Below are 16526 nucleotides of genomic sequence, written 5' to 3' on the forward strand. Positions count from 1 at the left end.
TTCCCAATATTTGATACCTCATAACAGTCCTCCCTCCTTGTTGATTAGCGTGAGCAATCACGCGTAATTAACACTTCCTTAAGTTGTTCCGGAACTTGATGCGTTCCTCCAGCTTCCTCAGATTTCAAGCCTGGGATATCATCCATTTGATCAAAACTCGCTTTCCAATTATTGCCATACACTGTCCAATTAATATGACCCCAATTGGATGCATCATAATAGTCAAAAGCCCCAGAAGAATCTTGGCTCCATCCAAACAATGCATCCTACCATGTGTACTCCTATATCTTTAGTTTTGGCTGCAATTCCAGTAATAGCTTGATTTTCATGCTTTACCTGTAAAGTAGCTTGTTCCTTCATCTTTTTAGCTGTTCAAAATTGTGTCTGAAATGTGGTGTGTGAAAACAACCCCTGTAAATCTTTGAGGCCATATCCTAGAGATACTGGAATGATTCTATTATGAAACTCTGGGCAGAATTGGATCTTTTGAAGTGTCCAAAGAGGGACTTGAAAAGAAAAGTCACTTCCTAATTAAAACATTGCAAATACATCCATTAAAGAAGAATTGATGAAGATGCACAAATACTATTGCTCATTATTACACACATTCTCATACATCCATTGGCTTGACACACATTAACTGGACAACCGGTTGTCTCACACACACACATTCTTTGTCCACACAGACCAGAGCAAACCATTCCTTGGTATTTTAGAGAAAGCAGTAGAGATAAACAGTAAATTACCCTTCATCATAGCATTCACAATTAATAGGAAAGGTTGAATAGTCAGAACATTAAACATTATAAGACCCAACACAAACTTATACAAATCTGCTTTCTTCAATGTTTACATTATACATTGATTATGACAAGAGCAGTCCTTTCAAGCTTGGAATGAAGTTGCCTTTTAACACAAAGTTCATCCTCAGAAAGTTGAATGCTTCTGTTAGGTGAACACTGACTTAAGTCTGTAGATTGTTTAGTAGTTGAGAATGTTGGAAATGCAGCAACAACAAAAAACCAACCCCCGTGTGACATTGAAGCACTGCAAGCTTCATCTTGCCTCATATTTAAAGCTGTTAAACACATCAAGCAGAAAGTTGAATCAGGAGCACAGGATATCATGGTACCAAGTAGACATAACAAAAATGCAGGTTGTTCTGTTGATCCAAGAACACAGTAGTTTGGTTTTGCTGTGATCTATTCTTTGGTTTGGATGGCAATTAGGAATTGGAAAACTTTCTACTTCATTGCTGGCCATATGTAGAGTTCTGCATCTTACAAATGCCTCCAAAAAGCCCCTAATTTAGAACTGCCATCAGGCATCTGAATCCACTCTGACTTCCCAACAGTTGAGCAGTTTAATGCTGAGACACCAGAATTCCAGCATCCTCATTTGCTTCGTTTTCATTTAAAAAGAAAAGTAACCCTGCACTGCTTTTGCAGTTTTACACCACCATCTAACTTAAACCTTGGATCAATCTGTTTGGGCATTGTTTCCCCCAGAACCTGATCAGACTTCCAACCCATCTTGAGGAAGCAAAGCAGGGTGTCTTACATTATGGACACACACACCCCTTCATAATAAGATGGCCCATGAACCTACCACAAAAAGAAACCCGCCCAATTGCAACATACTTGCAATTTGGTTGGATTGCTTTCAGGTGGGGGGCATATGTGCTCTTAAATCAAACCACAGAGACCTTTGAAGCTTTCCCCTTTGTTTTCCAGGGCTAAAGTTCACTATGCTATCCTAAGAGTGCTGATTTGTTGTTCCTGAATCTTCCTGAGACAACAAACTTCAAAAGGGGAGTGTTGTCTTAGCCTTTTCCTTTTCTATGTGCACTCTATGAATGCATGTTTCCTGAGTCTTTACCACTGGTCCAATGCCTATAACCATTGGGCTCTCCTGTCTGAACAAAGACTTTTGTTAGTGCTGTGCTTGGAGAAAAAGGATTTATACCTCTTACTATGAATGTAAAACAAAGAAATGTTAGTGGCACAAATAGATTAAGTTCTGTTCCAAATCAGCAGGGAGTTCCAATGGTGCTCATCCTGTATGTAGAGCAGTTGCTCTAAGTGCCTGTCAAGGAATAAATGCACTAACATGTGTTAGAATTATGAACATCATTTTAAAAGAAAAAAGTTCATTACAAATAGTGTGATTTATATGCACAAGGTATGACAATGAGGAAAGCATTTCCCTGTTGGAAGTCCTGGTCCATCTTCATTCAAAGAGCAACTGGGGATGAGTTTCTGTTTTGGAAGCAAAGTAATATTAATTCCCAATGTGAATTCTAATATGAGGTAGACAATTACTGTGGCTGGAAGCTCTGCATTTTGGTCCCCTTTTTGATAATGACTTTACCTAGTCACAAGAGGGCATCACATTAGGTTTAAACAGCAAGGTGGCCTCAGTTTTGCCTATCTAGAAAATGGGCAAATCATACATTTCACAGACAAATTTAAAACAATTACCTGGGATCGAGCACCTTAAGAAGAAGTTTTATTTTCCTTATGAAAGAAAGAACCTTCAAGAAGTTTTGTTGTTGACTTCCCAAATATTTTTCCCTCTCTTACCCAAGTTCAAAAGTTTAAACAGGTATAGGTTCTAATCCACAATCTGGCAACAATGATGAAAAAAGGAACCACATTGTTATTTCCTGTCATTTTTCCCCTTTCTTATTACCATCAATCAATATTTCTCAAACTATTCTTCCTCTACCATCAAAATAACTTATTTCCTAGAATCCTTCATATTGCATTCCTACCTTTGCTTTCCTACAACTTTTCAGTCCTTCATTTTACTTACAACCTTTCTAATTCATGGGTATCTTTTCCCTATCAAAGTGTATGGGGGGGGACATTTCTACCCACAAGGCAGTACATACAAATTTAGTTGGCACTTACAATTGCCTCCCTTTATATACAGGTAAATGGGTAGAGTAGTTCCAAAAGTAATTTTGTTTATTTTGCCCCTTTGGCCACTGACAGAAAAACTAACTGTGCCAGGCTTTTATCTACAAGCAACAGCCAAAGGTTCAGGTCTAATCTAAATAAAAGGAACTCTAGTATCTTCTCCTGATTTCAAGATGTATGCTTAATACGTTTGTGCTAGGTCTAGAGAACAGAGGGGGGTGGAACCAATCTCTTTCCCTTTTCTGCAATTCTGGCTCAACATGCAGTAACAAAAAACAGAACCAAGTCAAAAAGAAATTTAACATTTACAAGATAAGAAATAAGTGACAAATAATGAAAAGCAAAACTTATTCTAGACAAATATCTTCTCCCATATCTCTAAGTGCTTGCCAAATCTGAATCCTTACTGGGTCACTAAAATCTATTCTGTCCTCCCTAGGATTAGCTGTACTTTGATTAAAAACAGCCCGTGGGGCACCAGTTCTTCCAGTTCTATTCCCAAAGTTGCCAGGTGCTCCTCTGGCATTTCCCATTGGTGTGAAATTACCCCAGTTGGGACCACTATTCCCCAATGGCTGGTAATTTCTTCTGCTGGGCACTCCACAGTTAGTAGTAGGTACCATGGAAGAATGTGCTCCTTGATTGGTGTATGTTACAAGGCCATGGCCAGCACACATTCTGGGGTTTTTTTGTCCAATTCCCTCCACATCAGGGCATATTGGATAGAGTCCCATTGGTGTTGATCCCGCAATACTCTAAGTACTGTCTCAATTTTGGCTAATTCAAACGTCGCCTGGGGGGGGGCATCCCACCTCCAGGGAAGGCCACAGCTTTTGACAATAAAAAATCAGTTTCCCTTGTTCGAGGGGGTAAGTGGTTTGTTCCTGGATGGTCGGAAAGACCCTGAGCGCGCACTGGAGAGGGGTGTCTTTCCCAGCGTGCTTTTTCCCCGGCTTTTCCCCATTGCTTCTCCTTCTCTCCTTTGAAGCCCCCTTCCCCATCCCTGCACAGGGTTCCTCGTCTATGCGGATGGTAGGGCCCGCTTCTTTGGACACGGATAAGGGTCAAAGCCACACGCTTCGCTGGGTTCCCGGCCCGAAGCCCCCTTCCCCATCCCTGCACAGGGTTCCTCGTCTATGCGGATGGTAGGGCCCGCTTCTTTCGCACATGCCAGGAAGGACTATACTTACCGGGTGGACACCGGCCTCCCCACCCTTTGTCATCTCTCTTACGGAGCCACCGTTGCGATACCCTCTCTCCTCTTTCCAAATCCTTGCGGCCTCGGGGCGGACAAATCTGGTCCAGAGCGCTCTTCCCGACTCTCCGCGGATTCCCCCAAGGGGGAGCAAGGGGTCGCTAAGCGGCTCCTGGCTGGCTCGCCAATTGTTACGCCCAACGAGGGGCTAGGTTCGTGCTCCCCAAGTTCGAGTCAATACACTTGGAGATGAGACGAGGATAGAAAATATGCCAATAGATTTATTGCACGTTTGCAAACGGAGAGCAGCAAGCACGGGCTAACTCTGACGTTTCTCTTTACATGTCATGCTTTTAAAGGTTTTTTTTTTTTTTTCAATAATTTTTATTCAGATTTTCATAAAACATACAAGACAAAATCATAAAACATTCAAAGACAAAAAACAAAATCAAAAATAGTTAAACAAAAAGAAAAAAAGAAAAAAAAAACAAAAATAAAAAATAAAGAGTAAAATATTGACTTCCCATTTGTCAAAGATCAAATCAGTTATAAGTCTATAATATATAACAATCCTGTCTCTTAAGTCATATTATAAAATCACTTTCCTCCAGTAGTTATCTTACTTAATCATCAAATCTCATAAACATTACTTTATTCTTTCCACAAAAAGTCAAAGAGAGGTTTCAATTCTTTAAGAAATATATCTATCAATTTTTTTTTCCAGATAAACATATCGATTAATCCATCTCATTACTAATTATGATAATCTTATTGTCATAACCATAGTCAAAATAAACATTTCAATTAATCCATCACATCAGAATCTGTTAGGTTCAGTAATTTCAGTAGCCATTGTTCTATTATCTCTATTAGTTCCATTTTCCATCTTCCATCTTCAGTAGTCTTGTTAAGTCCAGTAATTTCAATGTCCAATCTTCCATTATCAGTATTCCATAATAATCTTGCTGTCAAAGCCATAGTCATATAGTAAGAGTCTGATGGGAATTACCTCTATCCCAAATATTTTCTTGCCATCCATTCTGAATAGGTTGCTGAAATACTGCTGTAAAATCATATCTCTGTTCTTTTTTTCAAAATACACTGGGTCATCTCTTAAAAGTTTTTCCATTGTCACATGGCTGCAGTTAATTCCATAGATTTTCTCTATATTGGGCTCCATCACATCATTCCAGTCCAGAAGATAATCCATGCCATTGATAACTTTATCTCTAGAATCTTCATTAATTTCTTCAGAGATAACATTGAGTTCCAAACAATAGATTTTATTTCTAAAGTCCATAGACTCCAAACCTTGTTCCTGTTCCACGTTTGTTCCAATCTCCGGGATCTCCTCTCTCACAGGGACCCCTATTCCAGTCTCCAGGGTCTCCTCTCTCACAGGGACCCCTGTTCCAATCTCCGGGGTCTCCTCTCTCACAGGGACCCCTTCCAGGGTCACCTCTCTCACAGGGACCCTTATATCTTTAATCTCCTGCTTCATTTTACTCAATTCAATTTTCGTTATCTCAATCTCATCCATTATTTTCTGAAACATAGTTATTTCCAGATTCTCAGCCACTTTCTTAATTGCCATTTTAAAAGAAAAATATAGGAAAACCACTTCTTATTTCAGCAACAATTGGGTTAATACTCCAAACTTGGTGACATCACAGTATAAACAGAGCAGACAGCCTTATCTCTCCAATAGTTAAGTAAACAAAATGCAGTTCCCAGGATCGAAACAATTAATGGCAATCGTCAAGAAACAGATTCGTCAAAATAAAATAGACCAAAAAGAGAGTAGTCTCAAAACAGTATAATATTTTTCAAAATAAAAATCTGGAATAGAAATCCCTCTTCTGTGTATATCTTTAGAATGCAAATCCAGGACAGCTTTTTGCAACAAAAACAGAGATAAGCTATTAATTAGTGCGTAGCAGAGAGAAGTTACGGCTCCCCAGTGAGATGTCAAAAACCGATCAATCTGGCAAATCTCTTTTAAACAGCAACAATTTAAGTCAAGTAAAAGAAAAATATAGAAAGAAGGGTGCTTGCCTGTTAGTGCGTTCTCTCTTAGAAGATAAGATGAACGTTCGCTTTAACAGATAGAGCTTGCTGTTGAAAATCCGTCCCACCTTCGTCGGCTGGACCTCGTCCCATAAATTAATGAGATCTGGTCGTCCCAACAAAAATAGGCTTTGAGGTTAATCTCTTCGTTTCTCCCTACCCGGGAGAAGTTTAATCAGTCAAAAAAAAAAGAAAAAACTGACTGATATATCTGAATAAGCTTCTTTTGAGGCAGGAGCCCGTCTCAAAAGCAGGCACAGGCTAAGTCACCCTTCCCGGAAGTCCGTCATGCTTTTAAAGGTTTGTATGATACATGTTTATTTGTTTTTCTTTCGGATGAAGGCTTATCTGTTCCATTTCAGGCATGGAGATTGCTTAAGGTAAGTAATTAACACTGCATATTTGTTCAAGGGCTGTGTCCTTGTTGCAACACTTACGATTGTATCAGCACCTATGATTGCATCACCATCTCTGATTGTATTAGCCTTTAGTATTACATTGTATCAACCTTCAGTATTACATTGTATCAACCTTCAGTATTACATTGTATCAACCTTCAGTATTACATTGATTCAGCATTTAGCATCACAGGGAAGAGGAGGAAAGTGGCTCACTTTGTTTATCTCCTCAGCCCCCAGGGTGGGTTTATGCCCAGGCTGATTAGAGCTTCACTTCTTCCTTCTGCAACTGGCTGGACTTGCTGGTGAAGCTTGGGGCAACAAAGAGGCTGTGAGGATGAAGCCAACAAGTGCCTCCTCTTAATATTTTTTTATTTTTTTTATTAAATTTATATCCCGCCTTTCCTCCCAGAAGGCATTTAGGGTGGCAAACAAAAACACCAAAAATCACTCTAAAGTATCTTTAAAACTTTAAAAGAATTTAAAACATATTAAGACAAAGCATCCTTAGAAACATATTAAGACAAAGCATCTTTAGAAATATATTAAAACAAATCATATTTTAAAACTTCTAAAAAAGCAATTCCAACACAGATGCAGATTGGGATAAGGTCTCTAATTAAACAGCTTGTTGAAAGAGGAAGGTCTTCAGTAGGTGCCAAAAAGATAATCCAGATGGTGCCTGTCTAATATTTAAGGGGAGGGAATTCCAAAGGGTAGGTACCATAACATAAGGGTCTGCTTCCTATGTTGTGCAGAATGGAACTCCGGATAAGATGGTATCTGCAGGAGGCCCTCACCTTCAGAGCACAGTGATTGACTGAGGGTCAGTTCACATGGCGATTTAATGTGAGATGGGTTCTACTGGCATGCCCATTGATTCGCAGCGATCACATGATGTAGGAGGGAAAGGAAAGGCATCTCGGTGCTTTCATCCTTTAATCTGCAGCAAATAAATCCAAGTTTAATCTGAAAAGGGAAGGAAAAACTATCTGTACTTTGTATCTCTAGGTCTAGGGGGCTTGTAGATGCTTAGCTCCGATGCTTTTGTGAGTCCACGCCCAGTCCCTCTTCCTCCCTTTGTTATGTCATTTCCTGCTGGCTCCCGTTCTGCAAGCCTGCTGCAAACGGTGCTGTTTTTCTCTTTCCCCCCTAACGTGTACAAAAAGCATAACATTGTTCAAACGAATATTTGTATTTTTGCTGGATTCTGAAAATACAAATAATCAAACTTGAGGATTTTTTCTTTTTTTATGAAACTTACTCTGGAACATGCTCAGTTGCCAAGGTAACCAGATGAAGTGATAGTTTGACTTTAAGAGGGTGTGGTCATTAGGAAGCTGCGTGATTGACTCTTTCCCTTCATTATGAACAGAAAACAGCAATTGGAAGGTAGGAAAAAACTTTGTCTTTAAAACGGAATTCAACTCCAGTGTGAATGAGCCCTGAGTATATAAATGTTGTCATGCTGTAGTTCACAGGACCAGCATCATCTGTCAACAGCCATGTAAACTATAGTACAACAGCAGATGAGTACAACTATTACATCTTTATGTAAATGGATCAATCAATGCCTAAGGTATTAATTAATGAAGAGATTGTATCTTAAAAATAGCATTTTGGATGTGTTAGGATGCATTTACCAGGCAAAGGGACATTTCTGGTTTACTGTTAAGAAAACGTTTCTTTGCTTTTAAATTATTTTTTATTGAAAGTTTGAAACAAAAATAAACAACTATTATTTGGGTCAAGTCTGCAAACAGTACATGCATCATAGCCACAATAAAACCCAGACAATATTACCAAATCACACAAGTGTATTATTGGGTATCAGGTAGTCAGTAGATGCACTTCTTTTTTATGATGATTTGTACAAAAAAAGGGAACTGCATTTCATGAACTTTGTCTTGCTGTATTTCCTCCTAAGGAAATGTGTCTACAATTGAGTGGAGCTGAAAGAAAGGAAGAAAACTTTAAGTTTACATTCCTAGGTACATTTTTATGGAGGCTGAAATGTCATAGGAGAAATATATTTCATTGTTATGGAGACTATTCTCACCAAAGATATCAAATCATGTTTAACACGGAAACTTGCTTAGCCTTAATACAGTAGGGTCCCGCTTTTTGGCGGCCCGCTAATACGGCGGCTAAAATTAGAGTAAGGTCCCACTCACACAGCGCTTGTTCTACTTTTATGGCATTTTTCAGGCGTCAGGCACCATTTTATTGAAGGAGTTCCACTTTTCGGCAGGTTTCACTTTTAGGCGGCGGTCTGGAACGTAACCTGCCGTATGAGTGGGGCCCTACTGTAGATGATTATGATAATATATTATAATTATCTATTAATCACCTTCTGTATATATATCTCAAGGTGATATACAAAATAAAATAAAAACAACCCCCCAAAAAACAGAATATATATTTTTTAATTAAAGCTTAATCAGCAAGTGAAGTTCAACTCAGAATGAAGGGGCTGAAGAGGGAATGCAGTTAAGCAATTAGAATACCTAACCCAGCCTTTCCCAACTAGTGGGCCACAAGATGTTGTTGGACCACAACTCCCATCAGCCTCAGCCAGCATTGCCAATGGTCAGGAAAGATGGGAATTGTGGTCCAACAACATCTGGTGGCCCACTAGTTGGGAAAGGCTGACCTAACCTATATGTTATATGAAACATGTTGTAAGTATATATAATTACTCACTAATAGGCAAAAAGTAACAGCTGGTATAGAACAGTTTTTTTAGTGTTGCTGTACTTCAGATATTCACAGAAAGAGAAGCAAAAGAGAATGATTTACTATAGGAAACGTCACTAAAATTGCAAAGTAAATGAAATTACTATCTGAACTATATCAACTGTCTTAATATTGTTGCTTCCTCCCTGCTAAAACAAGATCAGCACAGCACATGTCTTGTTTCTGTTCTTTGGGCTGATTGGAGGTGTTGCCACCACCCACCATACGCTCACAGGCACATGTTCCCAAATTCTTCCCAAACTACACAGGAAGTGGACTGTGAAAGACCAACCCAAATTGTGTTTGCATTTTGACAGATTTGTAGGGCTGTACAATATCTCAGAGAGGAGGTCAGGTCTCCTGCTCCCCTGGTGCATTCACTATAGCTGCCCAATTTCTCTGCTTTTTAAAGTTTGATAGAAATATCTGTTGGTTTGCAGTTCTTAAACTGCAAGGGTTTTTTTTGCCTATTAGTGAATTTCTTTGCTTTTTAATCCGGGAGGTAAGAAATGGGATCCTGTGCCAGTTTGCTGAGAATGATTGATCATTTGCGTGCTTATTGAGTTCAGTGGGATTTACTCCCCTGCAATCATGCTTAAGATAGCTGAAACTGACCACAAGGGATGGGAAGGGGAGGAGAAGGAATGGCAGGGGTAAGGGAAGAGTAGGGAGGGAAGGGAGAGTAGAAGGGAGGATGGGGTATGCAGGAGGGGGTGGGGAGGAGGAGGGCAGATTTGAGCATTTGCATGCTTCTTGAGTTCAGTGGGATTTACTCCCATGCAATCATGCTTAGCATATGTAAAACTGACCATGGGGGGGAGGGAGGGAGGAGGCAGGGGAGGGGAGGGGAGGAGGAGGGGGAAGGAGGGGATTGGAAGGGGAGGGGGAGGGAGGGACAAAGGAAGGGGCAAAAGGGAGGGGATAGGAGGGAGGAAGAGGGGAGGGCAGGTTTGATCATTTGCATGCTTTTTGAGTTCAGTGGGATTTACTTCTGTGCAATCATGCTTAGGATAGGTGAAACTGACCTGGCGGAGGGGCAGGGAGGGTGGGACAGAGGGAGGAAGGGGGAGGGGACTGGGTGGGTGGGCACTGGGCAGAGGGGAAGCCCCTTCCCTTTCCAAAATGAAAACATTTTGAACAGTATCATTGTTTTTCAGCGTTTCCCCTACCATTTTATTCTGTAGCAGGCGCATGTAGTCTCCCACCCAAATTTAAACCAAAGCTGTCCCCAGCCACATCCACACCAGACCTTTATTTCACTTTAGACAGTCATGGCTTGTCCGAAAAGAATTTTGGGAAGTGTAGTCAGTGAAGGGTGCTGAGAGTTGCTAGGAGATGCCCTGTTCCCCTTGCAGAGCTTCAATCAGAGCGGCTGACTGTTAAACCACTCTGGCCACTGGAGCTCTGTCAGGGGAGTAGGGTCTCCTTTCAGCACCCTTCACAAACTACACTTCCCAGGATTCTTTGGGGGAAGCCATAACTGTTTAAAGTGAAATAAAGGTCTGGCGTGGGTGTGCCCCCCTGATTAGCCAAACCAAGCAGCTGTGAGTCTGCCTTTTAGAACACTGGCAGTTGTTCTTACTGTCAGCTAGGCATTTTTTTAACTTTTAAACTGCAGAATATGGGGCAAGGTCAGTAATACAATTACAGGTACTCTGTGAACATGGCTGATTTTTAATTAATTTCAGCAAATTATGAGAACAGTGACAGAAAAAAGTCGAACAGGGGTCTTCTTTTTTTTTCTTTTTACACTTTTTACACGACAAACTCTCGATTGTCTCTGACTGTTTCGTGTATTGCCAGGCAAATTAGAAGGTTGTTAAGCAAGCATTTTTGAGTTCAGGACTGTAAGTTTTGTAAGGTTTTGTTTTGAAATGAGCTTATGGGACGCATCAGAATGGCATGGAGGGGTATTTTCAATTTAACATTGCGGAATGCGAAAAATCCATGCTGGCTATAGTATACAGCCTCTCTCATGGCCGTATAATTAGGCTGTAAAACACTGTATTATAATTGTCACTATTAATTCAAATTAGCAGGATAAGCAGAAATTGCTTAAAGTTAGAAAATGAATGCTGATACTTCATCCAAAATCCAGGGATGCTGACTTCAGTGATGCTTGAGTTTCATTTACTATTTTTATTTTTAGCTTCCAAGTGAGGATACTGAAATATATGAGAATGCATCACAGTGCTTGTCCTTGTTAGTTCAACTCTATGGTGGGGCCAACATGGATAGTATGTCTCCAGAAAATATGGACAGCTTTGTTGAAGTACTGCAATGCAAAAAAGAAGTGAAAGATCAGAAGCTCTTGCTGAGAATCATTAAAAGACTGGTAAGTCAACTACTTCACATCCAGAATGTTTATGAAGTATTTCTAGTGCCTGTTACTTAATCTGCATACTTGGGCTGTGCATGGATCCCCCAGTCCTTTTTGTGGTTCCAGTTTGTAAGTATAGATCAGGCCCAATCCAGTATGGAGAGATTTGGACCTGATCCAGGGAAGGTCCGTAGATCAGCAGTAGAGCATCTGCCTCACATTCAGAAGGCCCCAGGTTCAATCCCCAGCATCTCCAGGTAGGGCTAGGAGAAACTCCCTGCCTGAAACCCTGAAGAGCTGTTGCCAGTCAGTGTAGATAATACTGAGCAAATTGGACATGTTGCCTGACTCAGTATTAGGCAGGCTCCTATGTTCCTATCCAGATCAAAATCTGGATATTACAAATGTCCATAAATCTCATTGAGTTATAATGAAAAAGCAAATGGCCATAACGTTCTTGTCTTTTGATCTAGAGACATGAAATTTGGAGACATGGTAGCTGCTATATAGGGGATTAAACCTGTCAGTTTTCAGATGGATAACTCCAGGGATTTCATGCTAGCCACCTTTAAAGTTTGCTTTCCCCAAAAAAATATTTTTGAAAAGACTGAGTGCACAATCATGCCAATTTTCATGATCCTGTTTCCCTTCTTCAAAATTTTGAAAAAGCAAATGAGGGTTTTTAAAAATTAGGTTTGTGATACTAAACAAATGTAGGTAGCATCAGGTAGGCATGGGCTGGCAGCATTATGGAGCTAATATGCACATATGGAGGTCAAATTTGGGGACATGGTAGCCCCTATAGAGGGGATTAACCCTGCCAAATGTCAGGTGAATGGTTCCAGAGGTTTTCATGCTATCTTAAAATTTTTGTTTTTTCCTCGATGAAACTGGCAAGACCAGCCCCCTTTCTAATGAATGCACAGGATCAAGGGTTCTTACTTATCCCTTTGCCATTGGCTATTCAGAATCCTTATGTGTCAGATGTGTCGTCTGAACAGACAGGCTATTGGTTGGAGACCCCATCCATGTATCTGTGAGGAGGTACCAGGAAAATAAATGGGAAGCTGACAGCAGAATATCCTGATAATGTTGTATTTATTTGTGTCTTTCATACTACCACTGTAAAGTGCACTTTAGTCAGCCTTGGCCAACATACCAGAATCAGAAATACATATAAGAAGCAGCTATACTGCAGTATACAATCAATATATGAAGTATAGAAACTTTAAACTTTAAAGTATAAAATCCTGGAGTTACTTTGGGGTATCCTTGAGGAAGAAGTAGGTAGTTCCAAATCATATTCACTCCAGATCCCTCTGGCTTATTTGTCATTATTTTTGTACAGATGCATGTTCACATTTTAATTCATGAACTGAGCATAAAACATTCTTTGTTTTAATGTACCTGCCCACATCTTAAGTCTTCTAAATAAGTCATAATGTATATATAAACTTTAATCTTGATAAATAAATTAAATGTTTTGAACACCATTAGATACGTACCACTTATCCAAATGGCCTGGCAAACATAACCAAAGTGTGAATAATCAGATGTTTGAATAAACAGAATGCCATGTAGTTCACACATCACGTTAAACTATAGATTTTTTTAATGTGGTTTAATGTGAGTGAGCAGCATGATGATGCACACTACTCAAAAGTTCTTGCAGTGCTGCTGCTGCTGCTGCGCCATTGATGAAGCAAGACAGAGTTTGACTTATTGTGCTGTTCAAACCTGAACTCATGGTTTGTTTCCTCCAAACACCAAGGTTTGTTCCTGGCTTGCCACTCATAGTTTATTTGGGGAAACAAACCATGAGCCCAGGTGACATGGGTTCAGATGACACAACAAGCCATACTCTGATTTGTTTCACCCAGGGCTGAGCAACAGGAGTGAAGGAACAGTGCCACACAAGAACTTTTGCAGCAGCACCCTGCTTATTTACTTTAAACCATAGCTTGTTTAAAATTATGGCTTAATGTGATCTGTGAACTGGACTCACCATAGTTAAGAAACTTGCTAGTTAGAAGATGTACATAAATAAGGTTCAACTAATGGGGAAAGTGTTTCATTGGTTAACTTATATCTTAAGTTTTATTCTGCATACATAAGACATGTCAGCATCTTACTTTTAAAATATGAAAAGAGCTTTCTATAGCAAAATGGAGTATTCTTGTGTAGGTGATAGATGTTTCTCTGTCTTCTGCAGTGCAAAATGTTTTGTTTCCTGCCTTTTTAGTAATTATGTTACATTGCAGAACTGCAGGTTTTTGATTGTTCTCATCAAGAAAGAAAAGCACTAATGGTAGAGGGGTTATAACATGCATTAATGATCAGCAAAACACACACTAGCTCTTTAGTTTGTCAGTCAATGGAAACTTCCTGACATGTAGTGACTTCCATTCCTCTCATACTTCTCCAGCATAAGTGGAAAATTAATTTCTTGGAAATATATTGAACTGGAATACATGACAAATCACATGATATGCACACTTCTGATCATACTCCTCACCTTGAAGTCTCTTGGAAAGATCCTTTAGCTGGATTTTCAGATAATTAGCTCTTCCTCAGCAATATCAGCTAAGGAAGAGTGTGATGCTGTAATAGGGTTATCTGCTCTCTGAATTTGTCATCTTGGTTGTAATGAAGACAGGCATTTTGCAGTCTCTGCAGGACTTGTAAGAATTGCAGCTGAGTGTGTGAACAGAACAGATGCAAAACAAACAGAAAGTTGTCTTTTGCTGACATTTACGCTCTAGACCTGCACAACTGTTCGGTAGATATGAATATTCCTATAGGCCTTTAGTTGAATATAACATTCAGTGTAACTCTGCCATGTACATTCCAAATGAATACCTTATCGACCATTTTGGATATTTGCCACTGGGAGATAATTATTTAACACTTCTGGGTCCAAGGAGGTCTTCTTTATGAGGGGATACAACACTGCTTCCTTTAAGGCAGACTGTACTCTATCCCCCTCCTATGAAGCATTGATCACTCCCTGGACCCACCCAGTCAACCCTACACTTCAAGCAACCCTTCCATATCCACAGGCCACAATAATTGAAACTGATCCTGTACAGATGGGCAGACAGTGCATTGAATGCTTTCACTGGACTTGCTTTAACCATGGTATCAAACTCAGTCTGAATATGAGCGATTTTGTCCCTAAAGTACCTCCCAAAGTTGTTACAGCAGGCTGCCAGGGGTGTCAGAGCAAAGCTATCTTAGCTAGATGACAAAAGCCCATTCACCACTTGGTAAAAGCTCTGCTGGGTGACTCCTTGTGGACACAATGGTGGCAGAGAAGTAGGCTTTCTTTGTTGCTACCACTGCCACATGGTAGGTATAATAATGTGACCTCTCATGTGCTCTGTAAGGCTCAGACTGAGATTTATGCCACCTGCACTCTAGACATCTACCCTCTTGTTCCATCACACACAGGTGTTGAGCCTCAGCTAACCCAGAATGGACAGGGAAGGGGGAGGCATGAGTTTCAGGCGCCTCCGCTGCCAGAGGAAGCAGAGTTGGGAATTGTTGAGTCTGAGCAGGACCTTGCGGGAGGGGGTCAGCCTGCTCACCAGCCAATTCCCACGGGTCCCGCACTCTCTGAGGAACAGAGCGCGCTGCCCCCAGCTGCTGCAGAAGACTTGTTGGGGGAGGCTCCAGAGACAGTGCCAGCTCCTCCCTTGCCAAGCAGTTCCCAGGAGGATACCAGTGTGGCACAGCCTCCTGATCTTGAGCCTGTTGCTCAGGAACAGGTGTCTTCCGATGAGCCGTTGGGAACATTCCCTCTGTCCCCGCGCTCCCGCCGCCGCGAGAAACGGACAGGGCAAAGACAGGAATTACACAGGAGTCAGAGATTACGTTTGAAAACGTTCCCTTCTTAAGCTTGCCGCTTACAGAGGGGAGTCGTTGAGTCAACTTCCTTCACACGCTGCAGAGCATGTCTAGAGTGTAGTTAGGAATTCTAGTGAGTTAGCGCAGAGTTTTCTATGAAGCGCAATGCCTTTGATGTATCCATTACTCTAATAAAATGAGATTTACTTGCACCTACGCTTCAGCCTCGTCCTTCCGGCTCTGAACGGGACAACAGGTCACTAGAATACCAGGATAACCTAAGTGCTCCACAGCAACTGTGAGGGCATTCAGGAGCTATCATGTTGATGGCTCTACACATCTCATCATTCCACAACATGACAAAAACCTCAACAGGAACATCAGCTATGTCAGCAAGAAAATCCCCACGAACATTCAGAAAGTCCTCAGATTCCATAAGTCTCAGAGGGCACACCATCTCAATAGGTCCCCTACCCCTGCAGCATGAGGTAGCTGCGTTCAGCCTAAACCTGACCAGGTAATGATCCACCCATGAAAACATCACAACGAGCCCCCCAATCAAAAGATAATTATCAATCCGATCTGTGGCAAGACCAGATTGATGGTATGTCCAGCTATTTGTGTTGAACCAGTGATGACATGGTTGTCACAGAGACTCCATTTGAGGGAGCCTCAGCATGGATATTGAAGTACCCCAACACTACTGTGCAGGGATCCTCCAGCACCACATCCAAGACTACCTCTGCCAGCTTGGACCAGTTGTTGTGCAGCCTGGTGAAAACAACGTCTCCATTTTGTCTCTCTGGCCCAACATCACAAATAGTCTCTGAACCCAGACACAGTGTGGATTGATCTCCTCACAAGGGAGATGGGCCACCCAGCCCATCTGCCCAGGTCTCAGTTATACACACCAAGTCTCTTCCCTCATTCACATGGATAATAGATGTTTAATTCTGGACCGAACTGTCATTCAGCAGCAACACCACCAGATTAGTGGGTCAGCAAACTGGCATCCCCAGATTCTGAGATACACAGAGGGGGCA

At 41.0% G+C, this 16526-nt stretch overlaps 1 protein-coding gene across 8 annotated transcripts in view; it reads left to right on the forward strand.

Moving 5' to 3' along the window:
• The window catches only part of ULK4 (unc-51 like kinase 4), a 447010-nt gene that overhangs the window by 331205 nt on the left and 99279 nt on the right, over nt 1–16526 (forward strand). For 7 of the 8 annotated variants that reach the window (XM_061587596.1, XM_061587594.1, XM_061587592.1 and 4 more), the window contains exon 35: nt 11467–11652. In XM_061587596.1, coding sequence (XP_061443580.1) covers nt 11467–11652 — 186 coding nt within the window. Of the gene's footprint in view, nt 1–7861; nt 7906–11466; nt 11653–16526 lie in introns of those variants that run through there. The other variant, XM_061587599.1, reaches the window with a different exon arrangement.

Source organism: Rhineura floridana, chromosome 10, assembly GCF_030035675.1.
Source record: "Rhineura floridana isolate rRhiFlo1 chromosome 10, rRhiFlo1.hap2, whole genome shotgun sequence".
Taxonomy (NCBI): Eukaryota; Metazoa; Chordata; class Lepidosauria; order Squamata; family Rhineuridae; genus Rhineura; species Rhineura floridana.